Source organism: Oryctolagus cuniculus, chromosome 1, assembly GCF_964237555.1.
Source record: "Oryctolagus cuniculus chromosome 1, mOryCun1.1, whole genome shotgun sequence".
Taxonomy (NCBI): domain Eukaryota; kingdom Metazoa; phylum Chordata; class Mammalia; order Lagomorpha; family Leporidae; genus Oryctolagus; species Oryctolagus cuniculus.
Genome location: NC_091432.1, coordinates 231,841,401 through 231,861,555, shown reverse-complemented (window position 1 = coordinate 231,861,555; position 20,155 = coordinate 231,841,401). Strand labels below are relative to the sequence as shown.

Sequence of the window (20,155 nt, the reverse complement as noted above, 5' to 3'; positions counted from 1 at the left end):
TCTCTGCCTTTCACATAAAAACAATAAGACACGAGAAGCCACTAGAGATACAGGATGTCTCTGGTCTGCTGGAGAATGGCGAGCAGCCCTCAGCTCCCAGCATTTCTTCCCCACGGATTCCTCTGCACTTGGTGCCACCTCCTCCCAGGGTCTGCACCCTTCTCATGTTCAGGTCCACACAGGGCCCCTGGACTTACCTTGGGCATCGCGCCATACACCTCCTACGAGAAGAGGGGAGATCAGCGTCATTACGAGGAAACACCCCCCTCAGGAATGCTCCCAGCTGTCAGATCAAACGCCAGCCCAACTGGCCAGCAGAACTTCAAACCTCGTATTTACATGTAAAATCTCACTCAGTTAAGGACTCATAAAATGACCATTAACTGGGGGCTGTTCAAACACTGAACTCTGATATTTAACAGGCACATGCAGGAGACAGGAGTCCCCACGGTACGTAGAGGGATACTGGCCCAAAGGAGTTGAAATGGCTTAGGTCACCCTGAGCCCTCAACAACCTGGGGCCGAGCTACAGTTCTCCACTAGGAAACGCTGTTGCTGGGCCGAGAAGGCAAAGGAGGGGACCAAGGTGCTTCCTCAAGGCAGCGAAGCCCCCGGGCAACGCAGACACCCACCTGCTGCTGCACAGCCTGCACCTCCTCGGCCATCAGCCCCTCCGACTCCAGGTCTTCAGCCACCTTGTTAATGTCCTTCAGCCGGGACTCATTGGCCTTCAGATCCTTTAAAGCACAAGCCATACAGACATAAGAAAATCCACAAGTCAAAGCAGAGGATACCAACAGGCAGTCAGACACGGGCTTGAACCTAGAAAGACCCATTCCACAGCGAACTTGGGATGGGCTTTTCTATCCTCAACAGCGGTCTAGGTCAGGAAAGTCCTGACAGCCAGGTCTCACTGACTACTGAAGCAGCAAGCCAACAGGAGAGTCCGGCGAACGGTCTCATGCTGACTTTGCTATATATAATTAATTCATTATTCTTGTCAAATACAGACTTTTAGAAATTGTGGGAGGAAAGAAATAATGGCAATGTGGAGCGGGTAAAGCCACCACCTGCAGTGCTGGAATCCCACACGGGTGCTGGTTCGAGTCCTGGCTACTCCTGATGCAGCTCCCTGCTAATGTGCCTGGTAAAGTGGTGAAAGATGGTCTGGGTCCTTGGGCCCCTGCACCCCCACAGGAGACCCAGAGGAAGCTCCTGGCTCCTGGCTTTGGATCAGCCTAGCTCCAGCAGTTGAGGCCATTTGGGGAGTGAGCCAGAGGATGGAGAATCTCTCTGCCTCTGCCTCTCTGTAACTCTGTCTTTCAAATAAACAAATATATTTTAAAAAAATAAAAAAGAAATACTGTTTTTAAAATGTGATGAACTTTTTTCAAAAGATTGTTTTATTTGAAGGGCAGAGAGAGAGAGAGAGAAGGAGAGGGAGATGGAGGAGAGGGAGAGGGAGAGACAGATGTCTTCCATCTGTTGGTTCACCCCCTACCCCTCTCCCCCTGCAAATGGCCACAATAGCCAGGCCTGGGCCAGGCAGAGGCTGAGAACCAGGAGCTTCACCTGGGTCTCCCACATGGGTACCTTCCTAGGTACCATGCTGCCTTCCTAGGTACATCAGCAGGCAGCTGGAGCAGAAGTGGAGCAGCCAGGACATGAATTGGCAACCATATGGGATGCAGGTGTCTCAGGTGGTGGCTCAACCCGCCACACCACAATGCCAGCCCCAATGTGATGAAATTTTAATGCACGGCCGTAGGATAATGCCCCCCAACCCCCGCCGCCGCTATTTTAATTGGTTACAAGTAGAGCTGGCATTGTGGCCTAGCCAGTGAAACTACCACCGGTGAAGCCAGCATCCCTAATAGGTGCTAGTTCAAGTCCTTCTTCTCCACTTCCAATGCAGCTCCCTGCTAATGGCCAGGGAAAAAGCAGCAGAAGATGGCCCAAGTGCTTGGGCCCCTGCCATCCAGTGACAGAGCTGGATGAAGCTCCTGGCTCCCAGCTTCAGCCTGACTCAGCCCTGACCATTGAGGCCACTTGGGGAGTGAATCAGCTGATAGATTTCTCTCTGACTTTCAAACAAAAATGCATCCTAAATCAGTTGCGGGGCCAGCACTGAGCAGTGGACAAGCTGCTATCTGGGACAGCAATCATCTCTTGTGGGTGCCAATTCACGTCCCAGCTGTTCTACCTCCAACCCAGCCCCCTGCTAATGGCCTGGGAAAAGCAGCAGATAATGGCCCAAGTACTTGGGTCCCTGCCACCCACATGGGAGACCCAGAGGAAGCATCTGGCTCCTGGCTTCGGATCAGCGCAGCGCCGGCCGTAGCGGCCATTAGGGGAGTGAACCAACAGAAGGAAGACCTTTCTCTCTGTCTATCACTGTCTATAACTCTACCTGTCAAAAAAAAAAAAAAAAAAAAAAGTTCATTGGGGCAGGCAGCTTGGCCTTGTGGGTTAAGCAGCCAGTTAAAGGGGTTGGTGCTATGGTGTAGCAGGTGTTGGCATCCCATGTGGGTGCCGGTTTGAGTCTCAGCTGCTCCACTTCTGATCCGGCTCCCTGTTAATGTGCCTGGGAAAGCAGCAGAAGATGGCCCAAGTCCCTGGACCCCTGGAACACATGTGGGAGACCCAGAGGAAGATGCTCCTGGCTTTAGACCTGCCCAGCTCCAGCCATTGTGGCCATTTGGGGCATGAGTCAGCAAATGGAAGACCTCTCTGTCTCTCTAATTTCAAATAAATAAATAAACCTTTGAAATAACAGTAATTATAACAAGATGCTGGGTAAAGGCCCCTGCATCCCCTACTGGAGTGCCTGGGCTTGCTACGTGGCTCCAGTTTCCTGCCAACGTAAACCCTGGGAGGCAGCTGTGACGGCTCAAGTGCTGGGTTCTGCCAGCATGTGGGAGACCCGGGTTGAGTTCTCAACTCCTGGCAGAGGCCCCTGGCCCAGCCCCAGAGATCTGGGGAGTAAATGGGAGCTTTTGCTCAAAAGAAGGAAAAATGGAATTGTCTTAAGATAAGTTTCTGGGGGTCCTCAAAAAGTCCACAGAAAAATGTGTCCTATGAAAAAAATGCATTAACTTGTTGACGACCCCTCCTATAAGCATATTTCAAAATTTTCTGTAGAAGAATAAAACTTACCTTTTAATTTAATTTTTCTACAGACTTTTTGAAGTCTTCTCATATTACTCAGCAATACAAAGGAATGCAATACTTGGGGCTGGCATTGTGGCATAGCGGGTAAAACCACTGCCTGCAGTGCAGGCATCCCATATGGGCACCGATTAGAGTCCCTGCCACTCCTCTTCCGATCCAGCTCTCTGCTGTGGCCTGGGGAAGCAGTAGAAGACGGCCCAAGTCCTTAGGCCCCTGCACCCACGTGGAAGACTCGGAAGAAACTCCTGGTTCTGGACTGGCGCAGTTCCAGCCATTGTGGCTAATTGGGGAGTGAACCAGCAGATGGACAACCTGTCTTTCTCTTTCTGCCTCTCCTTCTCTGTGTAACTCTGAATTTCAAATAAATAAATAAATCTTAAAAAAAAAAAAAAAAAAGGAATGCAGTTCTAACGGAAACCACAGGAAGGACAGAACTTGAAAATGTATTGCAGGGTAGGCGCTGTGGCGCAGCAGGTTAATCCACCATCTGCAGTGCCGGCATCCCGTATGGATGCCCAAGTCCCGGCTGCTCCTCTTCCCATCCAGCTCTCTGCTGTGGCCTGAGAAAGCAGTGGAAGATGGCCCAAGTTCTTGGACCCTGCACCGACGTGGGAGACCCGGAAGAAGCTCCTGGCTTTGCAGTGGCGCAGCTCCAGCCACTGTGGCCAGTTGGGGAGTGAACCAGCAGATGGAAGACTTCCCTCTCCCTCTCTCTCCCCCTCTCACTGTCTGTAACTCTACCTCTGAAGTAAATAAATAAAATCTTCACACACACACACAAAGAAAATGTATTGCATTATTTCAAATAGGCCAGTCATGTGTGATTCCACTTATATCAGAGTCCGGAACAGCTCAATCCAGACGGCAGAGTAGATTAGCTGCCGCCTGGGGCTGTGGAGTCACGGGTGATGGCAATGGCCAAGGTGACGGCTACACACTGCCGAGCACCCTGGGCTTGACTGCATGTTAGGCAAAGCATACCCAGTTCAAAAAGGAATCCTTTTACACCTTTTTTATCTTGGGTTTAGGAAAGTTCTTGGGGCCGGCGCTGTGGCGCAGTGGGTTAATGCCCTGGCCTGAAGCGCCAGCATCCCATATGGGTGCCGGTTCTGAGTCCCAGCTGCTCCACTTCCAATCCAGTTCTCTACTATTGCCTGGGAAAGCACCCACACGAGAGACACAGAAGAAGCTCCTGGCTCCTGGCTTCAGATCGGCACAGCTCCAGCCGTTGTGGCCAATTGGGGAGTGAACCAGTAGATGGGAGACCTCCCCCCCTCCCCGCCTCTCCTCTCTCTGTGTAACTCTGACTGTCAAATAAGTAAATAAATCTTTTTTAAAAAAAGAAAAATTCTTAAAACATGTAGGAAAAACAGAATTTCTTTCCTTGCAACTAAACTCATCCGAGAACATTCAACTGAAGTCCACCGAGGGGGACAGCAGCAGAGGCCGCCCACAAGGACGGTGGGAAGTAACCTGCGGAATTTTCATCCCAGTATCCTGCAGGCAAAAGGCACAAGAACCACATCGAAACAAGCTTTCAGCACAGCCGTGAGGCCTCCTGTACCTTCTGGAAGTCGTCAAACTTCTTCTGCAGCACCTCGACCTGCTCCAGGTCCGCGCCGACCTCCTCGCTGGTCAGAGCAGCCTCCTTCTCGTTGATCCACTGCTGGAGTTCGTTGGCTTCACGGAACAACATGAACTTCTTGCAGCTCTTCTCCAACATGCCTTTGCGCTTCTCTCCCAGTTCCAACAGCGAGTGATACCTGACGCACGTCAAGAGGGTGACAAGAGGGCAAGGAAGGCGGTTAGCTGCCTGCAGACACTAACAGAAAGGCAAACCACTAGGCATCTCTGCGGTGTGGATCCAAGGTGTGAGTGTGCAATGATGATGCCCTAGTGAGAGGGCCAGGACACACATGAAGATGACGATCCCAGGGACCCACACTACAGCGTCAGGGGCAGCACGCGCCTCGTTGCTCACAGCTGGCTGTGCCAGCCAGGTACACTCATCCCCAGGCCAAGTTTGCGCTCACAGCATCACAACCACAAATGGCGGCAACCAAGCGTTCAGCATGGCGACACAGGGTTCATGCGACTACAGCTGAGAGATGAGATGAACTCGCTGGGCACAATGCACGCACAGCACTTTTTCCCTCCTTTGGCTCATTCTCTGAGCAGCCCCCAGGTATGTGTGTCGGGGGACAGGTTCACTGAGGGTTAAAACAGTCTGATACAGCATGTCTGTATCTCCCGATTGGCAGGTCACTTACAAAGTGAAACCTTTCTCAGGAAGTTTTGTCAAGTTCAGAAGGAAAATCAGAGTACAGGATACCTGTACTATTCCATTTCTGGAAGATTTTTTTAGGAAGAATCAAAACAGTATAACTCGTGGGAAGTAAAATACAAAAGGTCAAACTCCTAATATATTTGGAGATATGACAACAATGAACTTGATCAGAATTAAAGTTAAAAGATTTAAAAAAGTCTAGAATAACCGCCAAATCTGAGCTTCCCGAACAGCTAAGCCAGCAGTCGGTTACGGAGAATCAGAGCACACTGTGAGAGGCCTTTCTTCTCCCGACAGGCAGCGCTGTGGACCGGCTCTCAGGTGCACGCGGACGGCACTTCCCCACCACAAAACTAACAGGAAGCAAACCAGCACCACTCTGAACACACGGCTGTGCACAGAGGCAGCCAAGGAAAAGCACCACTGACTGACACAGCTCCACCAAAACCTCTTCCCTGTGAGTGAAAGCTGCACACGCGGTTCCTGCCGCCACCTCACGTCTGGATGAGCAAGGGCCTTCAAGAGAGCGGCAGAGGGAGCGTGGCCGGGGCAGCAGCGGACATGGGTGCTCAGCAAGGCTCTCCGCCTACTCACAGTTCTTCCACCTGTTTCATACGCAGAGATACACTGCCGGCCTCCTTAGTAACGCGCGTCCTGCACAGAAGGGGTACAGCAAAAGCACGCACACATTAGTGGGGTTAATCCACAGGGACGAAGAGCAGCAGCTCCAACCGGTGCCGCGATGGCGGATGCTTCGAGTGGGGAAAATGAAGGAGTCGCTCAAAGGCTCTTAGAAGCAGTCCAGGCCTTGACGGGAATCTCAGTAAGAAACAGCAGCCGAGTTGAATTAGAGGGTTAGTTCACCTTCACCTTCCTGACAAGTCTGCCGTACTTAAGGCAGGCTTTCCTGTACTGGAAACGCTGGCAATTTCACAAAGCAAGGCCAGGGAACAAACGAACCTAGAAAGAAACTGTACTGAGCGCTAACAGGTGATTCAGCCACACAGGCAGTCTACTGTTTTTGTGCTCCTATGCGGGTCTTCAAAAAGTTCACAGAAAATGAGTACTGACTTCAGAATTTTTGCTCCAAGGTAAACGTATCTTTTAGCTCCATTTTCTAGGAACTTTTTGAACTATCCTCACATGTGTGACCTAGGCCACAATAAGAAGCCACACTCAAACCTGTGCTGGCTCAACAGAAACAAATAACCCTGCCCCCATCAGGGTCAGAAGAGCTGTTACTCTCGACCCCAGTGGGAATGTCTTTTCTGAATATTTCCTAAATGTCCACAACTGTTGATTTCATTTAAGTGCGGAAAGATGCGCCCTGAAGGAGGGACACAGGTACCACAAGGGCTTGGCATACGGAAGTGGACAGGGCCACTTGGGAACAGTAACTTCCATTTCATCACACACAGCCGCTGGGGACACAGCGTTCCCAGCGGAGCTGCAGGCACGTGGAACCTCTGCAGATCGGACGGCACCAAGCACCTGAGCACGGACAGAAAGGTTAGGACGCCAGGGTTCGGGACGATGCCGTTAGGGGAGAGAAACTTAGGAACTAGGGAAGAAAACAACACACAGGAACAGGACCACCAGTCAGGGACTTGTGGCACACACAGGGAGGTCTGTGAAATACAAGGGACGTGGGGACAGCAGGGAGAGTGTGGCCGGGCTCCAGAAGCCACAGGACACTGCCCACACTTCCGCCACAGACACCGACGGAGCCCCAGTGCCAGCCGGCCCTTGGCACGACCGCATGGTCCTTACTGATTGTCAATCTGCTCCTGCCGCAGCGCTATGCTGCCTTGCTCTTCCAGAAGGTTCTCCCGGGAGGCTGACTGCGCGGGGTCCAACTTCTTCACGTACGCGGCGGGCACAAAACCCTGACGGTCATTCACTTCCACTTTCCACCAGTCCTGAGAAACAGTAGGAACATAACTGAAAGCAAATTCCTTACCCAAGAGAGGCCTGCGTGCCTGTGTGTATTACATGCACAAGACAGACTGCTACTCATGTTAAGAGGCCAGTGACAGTAACACTACCTGTGAGGAGCATCTGCCCCAACAGTCGAGCTGCCGCGTGGGACACCTGTGTCCCGCACCCCGGGGCCCGGTTTCAAGTTCTGGCTCTGCTTCTGATCGCAGCTTCTTGCTAATGCACACTCTGGGAGGCAGCAGGCAATGGTTCAAGCAGTTGGGTCCCTACCACTTGTAGGAGAGACCTGGACTGAGCTCCTGGACCCTGGTTTCGGTCAGGCTTGCTCAAGCTATGCAGGAACTGTGGAATGCCTTCATTGTGGAATGAACCATACTGACTGGGAGTTCTGTCTGCGTGCCTGCCTCCCAAGTTAATAAATATACTTTTTTTTTTTTTTAAGTCACATTGTACAAGGCTCTCTTGCTGCCCAACCAGGCATGGAGAGGGCCGCAAAAGCGGCAGCAGTGCCGTTTGCCGGGCATGCTGGCCTTCTCTTTGCTGACCCCAACTGCTGTCCAGCAGGGCAGCCACCGGCCACAGTGCTACCTTTCAGCAGGATGGAAGCAGACTCAATTAGGAACTCAGTTGCACTAGTCGTGTTTTAAGTAACTGTCACATATGGCTGGTGGCTGCCCAAGTGGCAGCACAGACACACTATTCCCACCATCACACGAAGTGCTGCTGGACAACACTGCTCTTGTATGAACCAGGGTTACAGCAGAGGCTGGCATGGCTGTCAGTCAGTCAACAAAAAGCTGGGAATCACCGGTTGTCTCAAGCTATCTGATGAGGGTGAGTTCCTGGCAATGTCTTAAGACAGAAGAGGCAGGATCGCTCAGGGTTAGTCAGGTAACACACGGAAGATGGTGGGCCTCTTCGCAAGGCCACTACCAAACCAGAATATGTCAAGGCAGAAAGGTGGTAAGATAAACCAGGCAGAACTTAGCCTGGGGAAGACAAGGCTTGCGGGCCTGTGGGGCGATGACACAGCCTGCAGTCCAGATTAACCACCAAGACATACGAGTTAGAGGTAGACTGCGGCTAAAGGGAGAGGGGTCCATCGGCACCTGTCCCCTGTCCAGTCGTGGGAAAGGTCGCCCTGGAGACTGCCACTCTGCACTACTTGCCCAACAGCAGCTCAGAGACAGCCACAGGAAGAATAGGTAAGAGCATCTGAAGGGGGTGACCCACAGGAGGCCCTCACTGCTTCCAGTTCCAGCCAGCCTCATTTCAGGGAGACAAGACCGCCCACAGACACCCACTGAGCAAACACGGTGGTGCTGTGATGGGAACACAGCCAATTTCCATGCTTGCCTTGTTGGTGCTGTTGAGCAGAGTGAGAATATCCCCCTTCTTCATGGTCACTTCTCGAGGACTCTTCTCCTGATAGTCATAAAGAGCCAGGACCAGCTCCTTGCCGGTCTCATCATCCATGGGGGCAACTTGTTGCTGAAAAACCGAGACAAGCAAGGCGGGTCAGAGGACGCCCACGGTGTGGCACAGGAACACCGACACTCGGCTCTAACAGCAGCCCCAAACTAACCACATGCACACTGAAGACCACTCTTCACCAAAGCAGGAGTTGTAGTGGTCTCGGATCTTTTAACACTCTCTTTTTAAACTGTCTGGAAGCCTGTGCCTCACAGGAGTTAACAGTAAAGTCACAAGAATGTGCCTGTGGCGCTAGCACTGTGGTGCAGCTGGTTAAGAATCTTTTCCCTGCAAAACTGGCATCCTGTACGGGCGCTGGTTCAAGTTCCAGCAACTCCTCTTCCCATCCAGCTCCTTGCTGATGTGCCTGGGAAAGCAGAAGATGGCCCAAGTACTTGGACCCTTGTCACCCATGTGGCAGACTGACATGGACGTCCAGGCTCCTGGCTTTGGCCCAGCTCAACTGAGGTCATTGTGGCCATTTTGGGAGTAAATCAAAAAATGGAAGATCTGTCTCTCCCTCTCCGTTACTCCTTCTTTCAAATAAATAATAATAAATAAATCTTGGAGACGGTGCTGTGGTGTAGGTTAAGCCTCTGCCTGCAGTGCTGGCATCCCATATGGGTGCTGGTTCGGGACCCAGGCTGCTCCACTTCCCATCCAGCTCCCTGCTAATGAACCTGGGAAAGAAGTGGAGGATGTCCCAAGTCCTTGGGACCCTGCACCCATGCGGGAGACCTAAAAGAAGCTCCTGGCTTTGGTCTGGCCCAATCCTGGGCTGTTGCAGCCATTTGGGGAATGAATCAGAAGATGGACGACTTCTCTAACTCTTTCAAAATAAATAAAATAATTCTTAAAAAAAAAAAAAGAATGCTGCTGAGACCATAATACCTGCTGGCAGTGTCTGGCCTCATCTCTCCCTGTCCCCGCGCTGTCCACCCCGCCACAAGTGACCTGAAACCAGACACTTACCCGGCAAGACTGAGCCTGCTCCCGCAAAGCCTGGATGCTGCTGCCGTAGGCGCTGAGGTCAGACATCAGGGCTTCGTGCTTCTTCAGTAGGGCCTGGAAGTGAAGCCACAGCTGCAGCGGCCGCCCAGCCATCTCCGGCCTCGGCTGCCTCCCAGCATGCCCCTCCCCGGAGCCTGTCTTCTCCTGCGCGACACTCTCTCCCTCGTTACACATCTGGACACATCTGGACACACAGGAACGTCGCGAAGCCGCCACCCTCCAGCTTAAGAACCAGGGCATCAGCAGCTCAGTGAGAGCTGGCTACCAGACCGCCCTTCCCCTTCCGCATTCTGGGCTGGGTCATTTCCCACCACCTCCCTCTTCAAAGGGTGTGCAGTTCTCCCAGGTTTGGGGAGAATCGTGTGCAGCTCATGTTAATATTCAGCTCCCTCTGGTTTGTGAAGACCAGCAGGCAGAGAGGCAGGTCTGGAGACTAGACCCAGGCCTGTCTGAGTCAGGGTCAGAGAACAGACGATCAGCAGACGCAGGCGTGAGTGCTGTGCTCCTGTGCACGCTGGTGTGTCTGTACTGCACGTATGTGTGTGGTGCAGAGGACAAAGACACAGGAAAGGCCAATGCGGGTGGCAGGTAATCGCCCTCCGCAGGTACAGAACAGATTTCCAAACGCCTCCAGACACGGGCACTGCGATGCCGACGTCCCACACCACCCGCTCTCCCCGCCTGTGCTCTGGGCTCACGGCACCTCGGCAGAGTCCTCGTCCTTCCCGTAGTCCGTGCTGCCCACAATGGGCTCCTTCTCCCGCATCCAGGACTCGGCTTCGTTGGCGTCCGCAAAGTACTGCTGGGCCTGCAGTGAGTCCTCCAGGTCCTGCCGCCGCTGGGAGGCTTTGGCCTTCAGCGCCTCCCACTTCTGGTTCAGCTCGTTAAGCTTGGCCTTCACATCTTCTGCCGCAAAATGGCCTGCAAGGCAATGGGAATTCTTTTAACCATTTATTTATTCCAAGGGTAGAATGCCAGAGAGGCAGGAGAGAAAGATAGATAGACTGATCTTCCATTCACTGGTTCGCCTCCCAAATGCCCGAAACAACTGCAATGAGGCTGAGCCAAAACCAGGACTGGGAACGCCAGCCACAGGTGGCAGGAACCCAAGTACTTGGGCCATCACCTCTGCCTCCCAGGTGCATTAGCGGGAGCTGGGCTGGAGGTGAGGAGCAGCCAGGACTCAGTGTGCCACAGTGGCCACTCCAGGCAGGGGAACTGAGGACGGACAGTCACAGAGGGATCAGAAGCAGCCTCTGTGTGTTCTTGGCACGTTCACTGCTGTGACCGGCGGGCCAGGCCCTTTCCAACTCCTTTTGTAGATCTTTCTAGACTCTAAGAAGCAGACGCCACAGTAGGCATCCTGATACATCATAGACAGAGTGAAGCCGGCGCCCCGCGGTTCAGTTACTGCGACACGCACGCAGGCCTCCACCAGCCGCTCCACCTACGCAGCTCATGTGATCCTCACAACTTCATCAGGAGGAGGTGTTGTGAATGCAGGAAATCCAGGCTCAGAAAACGTGAGGCCCCGTCCGGGTGACACAGTAAGAGAGAGGTGGATCCCAGCCCCTTAGCCCAGGAAGCCGTGCCCACATCCAAGGGCGGGGACACACAGAGCAAAACCAGCCGTGTCCGGAGACGACCCCACTCACCTTCCTCCACCATGGCGCTGCCCTTCTGCGTGACTGCTTTGATGCGGGGCTCGTGTCCGGCGATTTCTGCTTGTAGGGCCTGGTGCTTCTTCAGCAGATTCTGGACTCCAATCAAATCCTTGCCTGGAAGCAGGAAACACTCCCTCGTTACCCAGCCACGAAGAGAGAGGTCAGCACCAACCTGTAACTCTTCACTACCCCTACGGCACCAGGGCAATAATTTAAACCTGACCCTGTTATTCCGACGTGCGTCCCCTCCATGCCAATACCGCACGGCCCTTCCTTGGCTTGATCCCCACCTGGTGCAGGCAGACTGACCTCTGTTGGTGGATGCAGCAATGGGTTCCTTCTCTCGAATCCACGTCTCCTCATCCTCCACGTCACGGAAGAGCTGCTGCAAGCGCAGGGAATCGGCCAGCTTCTGCTTTCGGGCAACCATGGGTTCCTTGAGAGCCTCATAGCGAGCCACGAGGGCTTCCTGCTTTTTCTTGATATTGTCAGCATCAAAGTGGCCAGCATCCTGGAACTGGCGGGCCTGGATGGTGATGCCGTCAATTCGATCCTGCCAACAGCACAGGACAAAGTCGTGAGTTTGGACTGGTGTTGAGCCACTATGTTCTGGACGTTTTCAGGCTAACGTTGATCTTTTGGGTAAGGGGTTATGGTATCTCCAAAAAAGTTAACATGGGCCTGCTGCCATCCCCACGGGGGTCTGGCTGCCGTCTCCTTCCTCATTTCAGGCTCCCAGAGGCTATCAGGTGAGACTTCACTTACTTAATGTGAGCAGCAGAAGCACCCGAGTCATCTAGGAAAGCCAGCACACCGCATCCCTCCCCAGACTAGCCTGGTCTTCAAAGTCCCGCCACTCCTGCGTCCAGCCCCCAAGGCGCAGGCTACCTGGTGCGCGGCCACGTCGGCCTCCAGCAGGGCGTGCTTCTTCTGGAGGTTCTGGACATTAGTAAGATCTTTGCCGTAATCGTCGGACGCCAAGTGACCTTCCACTTCATACAGCCACAGCTCGATATCCTCCACGTTGCGGTTGAACTGCTGCTGCTGGTTAGCTTCGCGAAGCTTTATTCCTGTCCAGGGAGGGAAGTTCCAGTTCCTGCTGGTTAACACGACGCTGGCACCAACAGCGCTTCACTTGTATTACAGAGATGATGAAAGCACACTCTGTGACCTCTGTCCTACTTCCTACAGGGTAAATCGGAAGCTGTCTGGGAAAGCCTTCCAGACGTCAGGAGACAGGCCGTGAGAAGCACTCGTGCCCTTGGCTCACAGTGGAGCCCAACTGTTTCCTTCTCAGACTCCCCTGTCAACCTCACGTGCTCGACCACACGGACCAAGCCAGCAAAGCGACAAGAACCCAGGCCAGCTCCTACACAGCAAGCAGTCCCCCACACCCTGCCTGGCGGGGTGGGGTGTGTCCCTCAAACCCTGCACGAGAGGGAAAGGCCGGCACAATGCAGCGTCACGCTGTCCCCACCTTTCAGCTCGGTGGCCTCCAGCAGCTTCTTCCACAAGCTGATGACCTCATTCATGCGAGCTGCAACTTCATCCTTGGCGTAGTGGTCGACGTCAATCAGCTTTCGCCCGGCTTTCTCCAGGGCATCGATGCGGCTCTGGTTTGCTGAGAGCTCAGCTTCAAAGGCCTGATGCTTCTGAACTTTGCCCTGCAGGTTGGATGGGTCCTGCCGACAAAGGAAAGAAGGGAGCCGACCTTAAACCTGCGCTGCCACGTTACCTCCGTACTCCTCTTCACGCGCAATGCACGTCAGTGGACGTTAGACTGGGCGCTCTTTGGGCACTGCCTCTGTGGGAGCTGCGCTTGGCTGGCTGACCAGTGCTGCACAGCAGTGCCACAGCGCCTTACCTTATACGCTTCATCCGTGGCCGTTTTCATCTTCTCGTTGACCCAGCTCTTGAGCTCGTCAGAATCACGGAAGAACTGCTGCAGGTGGAAGGAATCGGCCAGCTGGGCGCGGCGGTACATGGCTCGCTCGTGAAGGGCATTTCGGCGGCTCAGTAGCTGGAAGACAAGGATTCCCGTGAGTCTCCAGTCCTCACGCCCAACAAGATGTCCAGCTCACGGGATTCCACTGCATTATCTGTCGTAGAGGGGATATTCACGTGCAGACAGGGAGGCACACACAGAGCCTGGACACTTACAGCATCGCGGCGGGTGGCCACGTCTTCCATTGCATAGTGGTTGTTCTGAATCAGCTTGGTTGCAAACTCATCTAAAGCCTAGAGAGGAAGACACAGTTTCTCACTGGTAAGCACACGACTCCCTACCTTCATCTCAAGGGAGAGGCCACGGCTGCTCAGGGACAGAACACTGTGAAGTCAGCACAGGTCGAGGCGAGCGTCAAGGCTGGTGACATCTTCTCCTGTAACTTGTGCTTGGTGTTAGTAGCCAGATACAGCAAGACCGTGCTAGCTCCACTCAAGAATGCAGATAACAGCAGCGACCTGGTGTCTGACAGGGGTCAGATGCAGAGCCTAACTGAATTACTCCTAATTCCTCAGCTGCCAGGTTGCCACCCAGCAGGTATTTCATCGCTTTGTCTCCAACAAGACGGCGTATCATCACCTGCGATTTTAAGTGCTCGGGACACAGATCCTCCAACAATCTGTTCAGAGATGCTTTAGAAAAAGAGACCTCTGGGGGCTGGCGCTGTGGCGCAGCGGGCAAAGCCACCACCTGTGGTGCCGGTGTCCCATATGAGCGCCGGTTTGTATCCCAGGTGCTCCACTTCCAATCCAGCTCTCTGCTGTGGCCTGGGAAAGCAGCAAAGAATGGCCCAAGTCCTTGGTCCCCTAGAGCTGTGTGGGAGACCCAGAGGAAGCTCCTGGCTCCTGGCTTCAGACTGGCCCAGCTCCAGCCACTGCGGCCATCTGGGGAGTGAACCAGTGGATGGAAGACCTCTCTCTCTCTGCCTCTCCTTCTAACTCTTTCAAATAAATAAATAAAGCTAAAAAAAAAAAAAAAGAAAGAAAGAAAGAAAGAAAGAAAGAAAGAAAGAAAGAAAGAAAGAAAGAAAGAAAGAAAGAAAGAAAAAGAGGCCTCTGGTGTCCTCTAAGGATCGGCGGAGGCTCTGACAGGGGCCTTACTGTAATCTTCTCCTCCTGGGCGCTGAGGGATTTCTCGAAGTCTTCGTGCTTCTTCAGAAGGGCCTCCACGCTGTCCAGGGAATCGCCCAAGTCTTCATTCAGCAGGAACGCCTTGCAAGAGGACACACAGTGTTCACAGCGATGCCCTAGCCCTCTAATCACCTAAGACTTGAAAGCAAAGGGTATTCTGGCCAACACACAAAAAGAAAGAGGTGAGTAACTTCTGAGCTCTGCCGCCAAGTCTGAAGTCCTTGCAGAGTCACTGAACGTCAATCTGGCATCATCATGAACTCCTTGTTCCACTAATACTTTTTACAAATAGCTTTTGTAGTTCCTACGAGAATTAGATTATCCATAACACTAAATTCTAAAACACAAAACTTTAGTGAAAAAGGGGAGGGAGGGAGGGAGGGAGGGAAGGAAATGCCCATCACACTAACCTCAAACTCTGGGGCCCTTTCCTGAGGGCCCTGTTTTCTGCACAGGGACAGAGGGTGGCCAAGTCCTCTCCTCACTTGATTCAGGACTGAAATGAGGCCAAGTTCCTCAAACAAACACCCTGACCACCTGAGACGTGGACAGAGCTCGGGCTTCCCGCTCAGTGAAGAGGCCGGGCTCCTGCTCGCGGCTCACCTCTTGTTTGCTCATCCAGTTGTCCACCTGCTCGGTGTCGCGGTAGAAGAGCTGCAGGTCCATGCACTGCTCATACTGCTGCCGGCGCAGCTCCCACAGCTCCAGCAGGGCGGTTCTCTCCTCCGAGAGGACAGTCAGCTGGGAAGGAGGGGAGCCAGCGTTAGTCCTGAGGCCTTCGCCGGATGCAAAGGCTGCCCTACAATTTCTGATCCTAGCGCTAACCTCAGGCCTTTTTCTGATGTGTGAAAGGGGATGAGCTACATTCAGCTGTATGTGGAAATCAGGTCACAAGAAATACATGAAACACCTTGCGTGTGCACCAAACACAAGCAGGCAGGCCCTGTTCTACTGAACCAAGTGGTAGCTTGTTGGCACGTGATTACAACTGTTTCAGGTAAAAATGCTAAGTAAATGCATAGGTCAAAGCAAAGTGCATGGATGTGAAGTGAGTGAAACAGCCGTTTAAACTCAATCAAGGGGTGCTTCATGAAACACCTTAGACCCACGAAGGCCCAGGACAGAGCTGAGGCTTGGAGCTACTGGTAACAATGTCTTCGCAACATCTCTTCTCCTGTTTATTAAAAGAGAAATGTACACTGTAGTCTCCCTAAGCTGTAAGGACGTTTGTTTCATGGATGACTGGGAGCAAAGCACTGAACTCCATGGTTTTCTCTCCTTCACATGTGTAAATCCAGCAAATTCAGCATAGTAAGAGTTTAACAACAATAATAAATAACAAATTATAATGCACTGTAATCAAGGCTATTGAAAACATGAATTATTTCTAAATTTTCCATCAATATTGTTAGACCGTGGTTGACTACAGGTGACTGGAATCATGGGAGGCAAAACTGCAGGTAAGGGAGGGCTCTCGTGTATGTACCTAATGTTCCTCAGGAAATTTTATACCTATATTATCGCTTTATAAGGATCTGTTGCCTCTTTTGCTATCTACTGGTGCAGGACAGCTCCACTACGGGTCCTCTACGGGGCGGTAACAGCTGTCGGACGTGCGGTAAGAAGCTCGTGTCCTCCCTGGAGCTCCTGTTCTCCTCTTACCTTCTCCCTCACTTCATCCGAGGCATAATGGCCAGCAGCAAGCAATGCCTGTCCGGACTCATCTGCAGATTTAAAGCTATCTTCGTGAGCATCGATCTCACCCTGCAGGGAGGCAAAGTTCGAGTTACAGCCGGCAGCTGCTCAGAGAGCAAGTGGTGGACTTTCCCAGTCACTGCAGTCAGACCATCACCTCCTGAATGAAGAAGACGACAGGCCTGGCCAGGCTCCCCCAGAGCAGTCTGGGTCGTCAGCGTGCACCGCTTACCGAGAAGTCGAGAAGTCGACTGCGCGGGAGCTGTGTGCCACTCGCCATTCACCGAGTTTCCGCCCACTCACTTGGCCGAGCTGGCTCGTCTCCTCCACTGGTCTATTTGTCCCCTGGTGCAGGTTAACTTTCTAATAGCCCCGGACAGGGTGGGTCCCTCCCCAGGCTCCACTGAAATCTTCAAAATTACCTCCGCTACTTTTGACCATTTTTCTTCCAAGTCAATTTTAGAATTCGCTTATCTACAAACACACACAAACACACACACACACACACACACACACACACACACACACACTGGGCTTTTGACTGGCACTGAACATATGAGAATAATCCAAGAAGTTCATGGAAAAGTAGAATTAAAAGATAAGTTTATCTTGGTGCAAAAAATTTTGAAAGCAAAGTAGTTTTCCCATGAACTTCTGGACATGCCCTCATGGATATCCTGGGGAGAATTTATACAACAGGGCACGCCAGCTGCACGCCAGCTCAGTCACTGTCTCAGTTTCCTGGCATGTCTTTCAACAGTTTATCACTTTCTCCACAAATGTGAGTAACTTTTGTTACATTTATTCCCAAGTACCCTACATTTTCTGCTGTGATTATAAGCAGTATTTTCAAAACTCAGCTTCTGTTGCTAGCACACAGGGACAATGTTTGACTTTTGTACACTGATTTGCTAACAGAGCCTTAGACTCTCTCAGAGGGCTTCAGAGTAACAATTTTTTTTTTTTTTTTTTTTGACAGGCAGAGTGAACAGTGAGAGAGAGAGACAGAGAGAGAAAGGTCTTCCTTTGCCGTTGGTTCACCCTCCAATGGCCGCCGCTGCAGCCGGCGCACCGCGCTGATCCGATGGCAGGAGCCAGGAGCCAGGTGCTTTTCCTGGTCTCCCATGGGGTGCAGGGCCCAAGCACCTGGGCCATCCTCCACTGCACTCCCTGGCCACAGCAGAGAGCTGGCCTGGAAGAGGGGCAACCGGGACAGAATCCGGCGCCCCAACCGGGACTAGAACCCGGTGTGCCAGCGCCGCAAGGTGGAGGATTAGCCTATTGAGCCACGGCGCCGGCTTCAGAGTAACAATTTTAAAGATGCTATTTAGGGGCCAGCACTGTGGCACAGCGGGTTAAAGCCCTGGCCTGAAGCGCCGGCATCCCATATAAGCGCAGGTTCTAGTCCCAGCTGCTCCACTTCCGATCCAGCTCTCTGCTATGGCCTGGGAAAGCAGTGGAAGATGGCCCAAGTCCTTGGGCCCCTGAACCCACGTGGGAGACCGAGAGGAAGTTCCTGGCTTTGGATCGGCGCAGCTCCAGTCATTGCAGCCATCTGGGGGAGTGAACCAGCGGATGGAAGACTTCTCTCTCTCTCTGTCTCAACCTCTCTCTGTAACTCTGTCTTTCAAATAAATAAAATAAATCTTAAAAAAAAAAAAAAATCCTATGTAGCAGTGCTTCCCAAGCTTGCTTAAAGAACTTCCATTCTGGGGCTGGCACTGTGGCTCTGTGGGTTAAAGCCTTGGCCTGCAGCACCAGCATGCCATATGGGTTGCTTTGGGTCCTGGCCACTCCACTTCCCATCCAGCTCCCTGCTAATGCGCCTGGGAAGGCAGCAGAGGATGGCCCACGTGCTTGGGCCCTGCACCCATGTAGGAGACTCAGATGAAGCTCCTGGCTTTGGCCTGGCCCAGCATGGTTTGTTGTTGTCATTTGGGAAGTGAACCAGTGGATGGAAGATCTCTGTATCTCCTTTTCTCTCACCCACTGTAACTCCTTCAATAAATAAATCATTTTTTTCTTTTTTGGACAGGTAGAGTTATATACAGTGAGAGAGAGAAGAGAGAGAGAAAGGTCTTCCTTTTCCATTGGTTCACCCCCCAAGTAGCTGCTACGGCCAGCATGCTCCGAAGCCAGGAGCCAGGGGCTTCCTCCTGGTCTCCCATGGGGTGCAGGGCCCAAGCACTTGGGCCATCCTCCACTGCCTTCCCGGGCCACAACAGAAAGCTAGACTGGAAGAGGAGCAACCGGGACAAAATCCGGCGCCCCAACCGGGACTAGAACCCGGGGTGCCAGCGCCGCAGGCAGAGGATTAGCCAAGTGAGCTGTGGTGCCGGCCTCAATAAATAAATCTTAAAAAAAAAAAAAACAAAAACTGCTTCCCTTTCAAGATAATACCTATTACAGCTCACATAACTCGTTTCCCATGGAACATACTTCGGGGAAATACCAGAAAAACACACTTAGACTTATTCAAACCAACCATGAAATCTGGCTTAACAAAGACATTTTTTCAGATGGCACAGGGGTATGTGAAGTTGTGCAGCTGTACCCGACTAGAACCAGCCTCTCTGCTTCTGTAGGTCCCAGGTAATCTGACAATGGATCCAGTCAGCTCTCGATCAGAGCAGGTAGAGCAGGTCTCCAGAGACAAGCCCAACAATCCTTACGGGGACAGCCACCTGTGGATACCGTGCTGACAACTCCCACTCGGTCCTCACCACTCAGCGACATGCTCACGTTTAGGCTAACGGCCTCACTTCTGGCAGGCCCTGCACACTACCTTGTGCTCCTGGTGCCTGTCTAGAAGGGCTTCGGCCCCGGCCACGTCGTTGGCAAGCTCGTCTGCGTTGATGAGGGCTTTCATCTCAGTCACCCAGCTGGTGAGGTCCCGGAAGTCGGCAAGGAAGCGCTGGAGCCTAGGGAGAAGCACAGGTCAACCCCCAGACGTCTCCAGTGCAGGTCCCAGGGCGCAAACGGCCTCCCCACGGCTCTTCCATGTTCTCCCAATTCTGAAAAACCATACCAACTCTCGTCTGGGAAATACACACTCTGCTCAGTGCAGAATGAAAAGGAGAGCGAGAGAGAGAGCTGAAATCATCCTTCAGGACTCAGGTTCCAGCACTGGCATTATGCCACAGCAGGTTAAGCTGCCACCTGGGACGCCACCACCCCAAATGGGCGCCGGTTCAAGTCCCAGCTGCTCCACTTCTAATGCAGCTCCCTGCTAATGACCTGGAAAGCAATGGAAGATGGTCCAAGTGCTTGGGCCCCTGACACTCACATAGGAGAGCCAGAAGCAGGTCCTGCTTCCTGGCTTCAGCTTGGCCCAGCCCTGGCCACTGTGGCCATCCAGGGAGTGAACCAGCAAATGGGAGATCTCTCTCTACAACCCTGCCTTTCAAATAAGTAAATAAACCTTCAAAAAACCAAAACACTTGAGTTCTCTCCCTCACTATAACGCCCCAATCTCATCCCAGATTCTCTACTGATTCCTGGGTTCAACCCCTGGCGGGGACGAAGCATGATTTTGCTCTCCAGTCCCTGTTTACTCGCTACCAGGCTATGCCACAGGACGCCCAGAGAGCTGCAGGGACACGTTTCCGTGCCCGGGCACTCTGCAGTGATACAGGCTAAAGAAGCTGTAGACTACACGCACGTCATGCACTTTAAAGCTGCCGTCTCCAGCCAAACACAGTGAAGGAGAAGCGATGGCACTGTCTAGGCAGGTGGGCTCTACCTGGTGGGTACCCTCAGCCCCGCCCGCCCCTGCTCTCTG

General features: G+C 52.7%; 1 protein-coding gene across 11 annotated transcripts in view; it reads right to left on the bottom strand.

Moving 5' to 3' along the window:
* The window catches only part of SPTAN1 (spectrin alpha, non-erythrocytic 1), a 67,121-nt gene that overhangs the window by 25,278 nt on the left and 21,688 nt on the right, over positions 1–20,155 (bottom strand). For 7 of the 11 annotated variants that reach the window (XM_070057570.1, XM_070057571.1, XM_070057588.1 and 4 more), the window contains exons 9-26: positions 19,160–19,295; positions 16,342–16,443; positions 15,283–15,420; positions 14,650–14,760; positions 13,705–13,782; positions 13,409–13,564; positions 13,022–13,226; positions 12,433–12,614; positions 11,854–12,097; positions 11,536–11,658; positions 10,584–10,801; positions 9,842–9,934; positions 8,753–8,887; positions 7,229–7,377; positions 6,053–6,112; positions 4,736–4,934; positions 633–737; positions 198–221 (exon numbers count right to left, since the gene is read on the bottom strand). In XM_070057570.1, coding sequence (XP_069913671.1) covers positions 198–221; positions 633–737; positions 4,736–4,934; positions 6,053–6,112; positions 7,229–7,377; positions 8,753–8,887; positions 9,842–9,934; positions 10,584–10,801; positions 11,536–11,658; positions 11,854–12,097; positions 12,433–12,614; positions 13,022–13,226; positions 13,409–13,564; positions 13,705–13,782; positions 14,650–14,760; positions 15,283–15,420; positions 16,342–16,443; positions 19,160–19,295 — 2,458 coding nt within the window. The remainder of the gene's footprint in view (positions 1–197; positions 222–632; positions 738–4,735; positions 4,935–6,052; positions 6,113–7,228; positions 7,378–8,752; positions 8,888–9,841; positions 9,935–10,583; positions 10,802–11,535; positions 11,659–11,853; positions 12,098–12,432; positions 12,615–13,021; positions 13,227–13,408; positions 13,565–13,704; positions 13,783–14,649; positions 14,761–15,282; positions 15,421–16,341; positions 16,444–19,159; positions 19,296–20,155) is intronic. The other 4 variants (XM_070057583.1, XM_070057612.1, XM_070057619.1 and 1 more) reach the window with 1 other exon arrangement.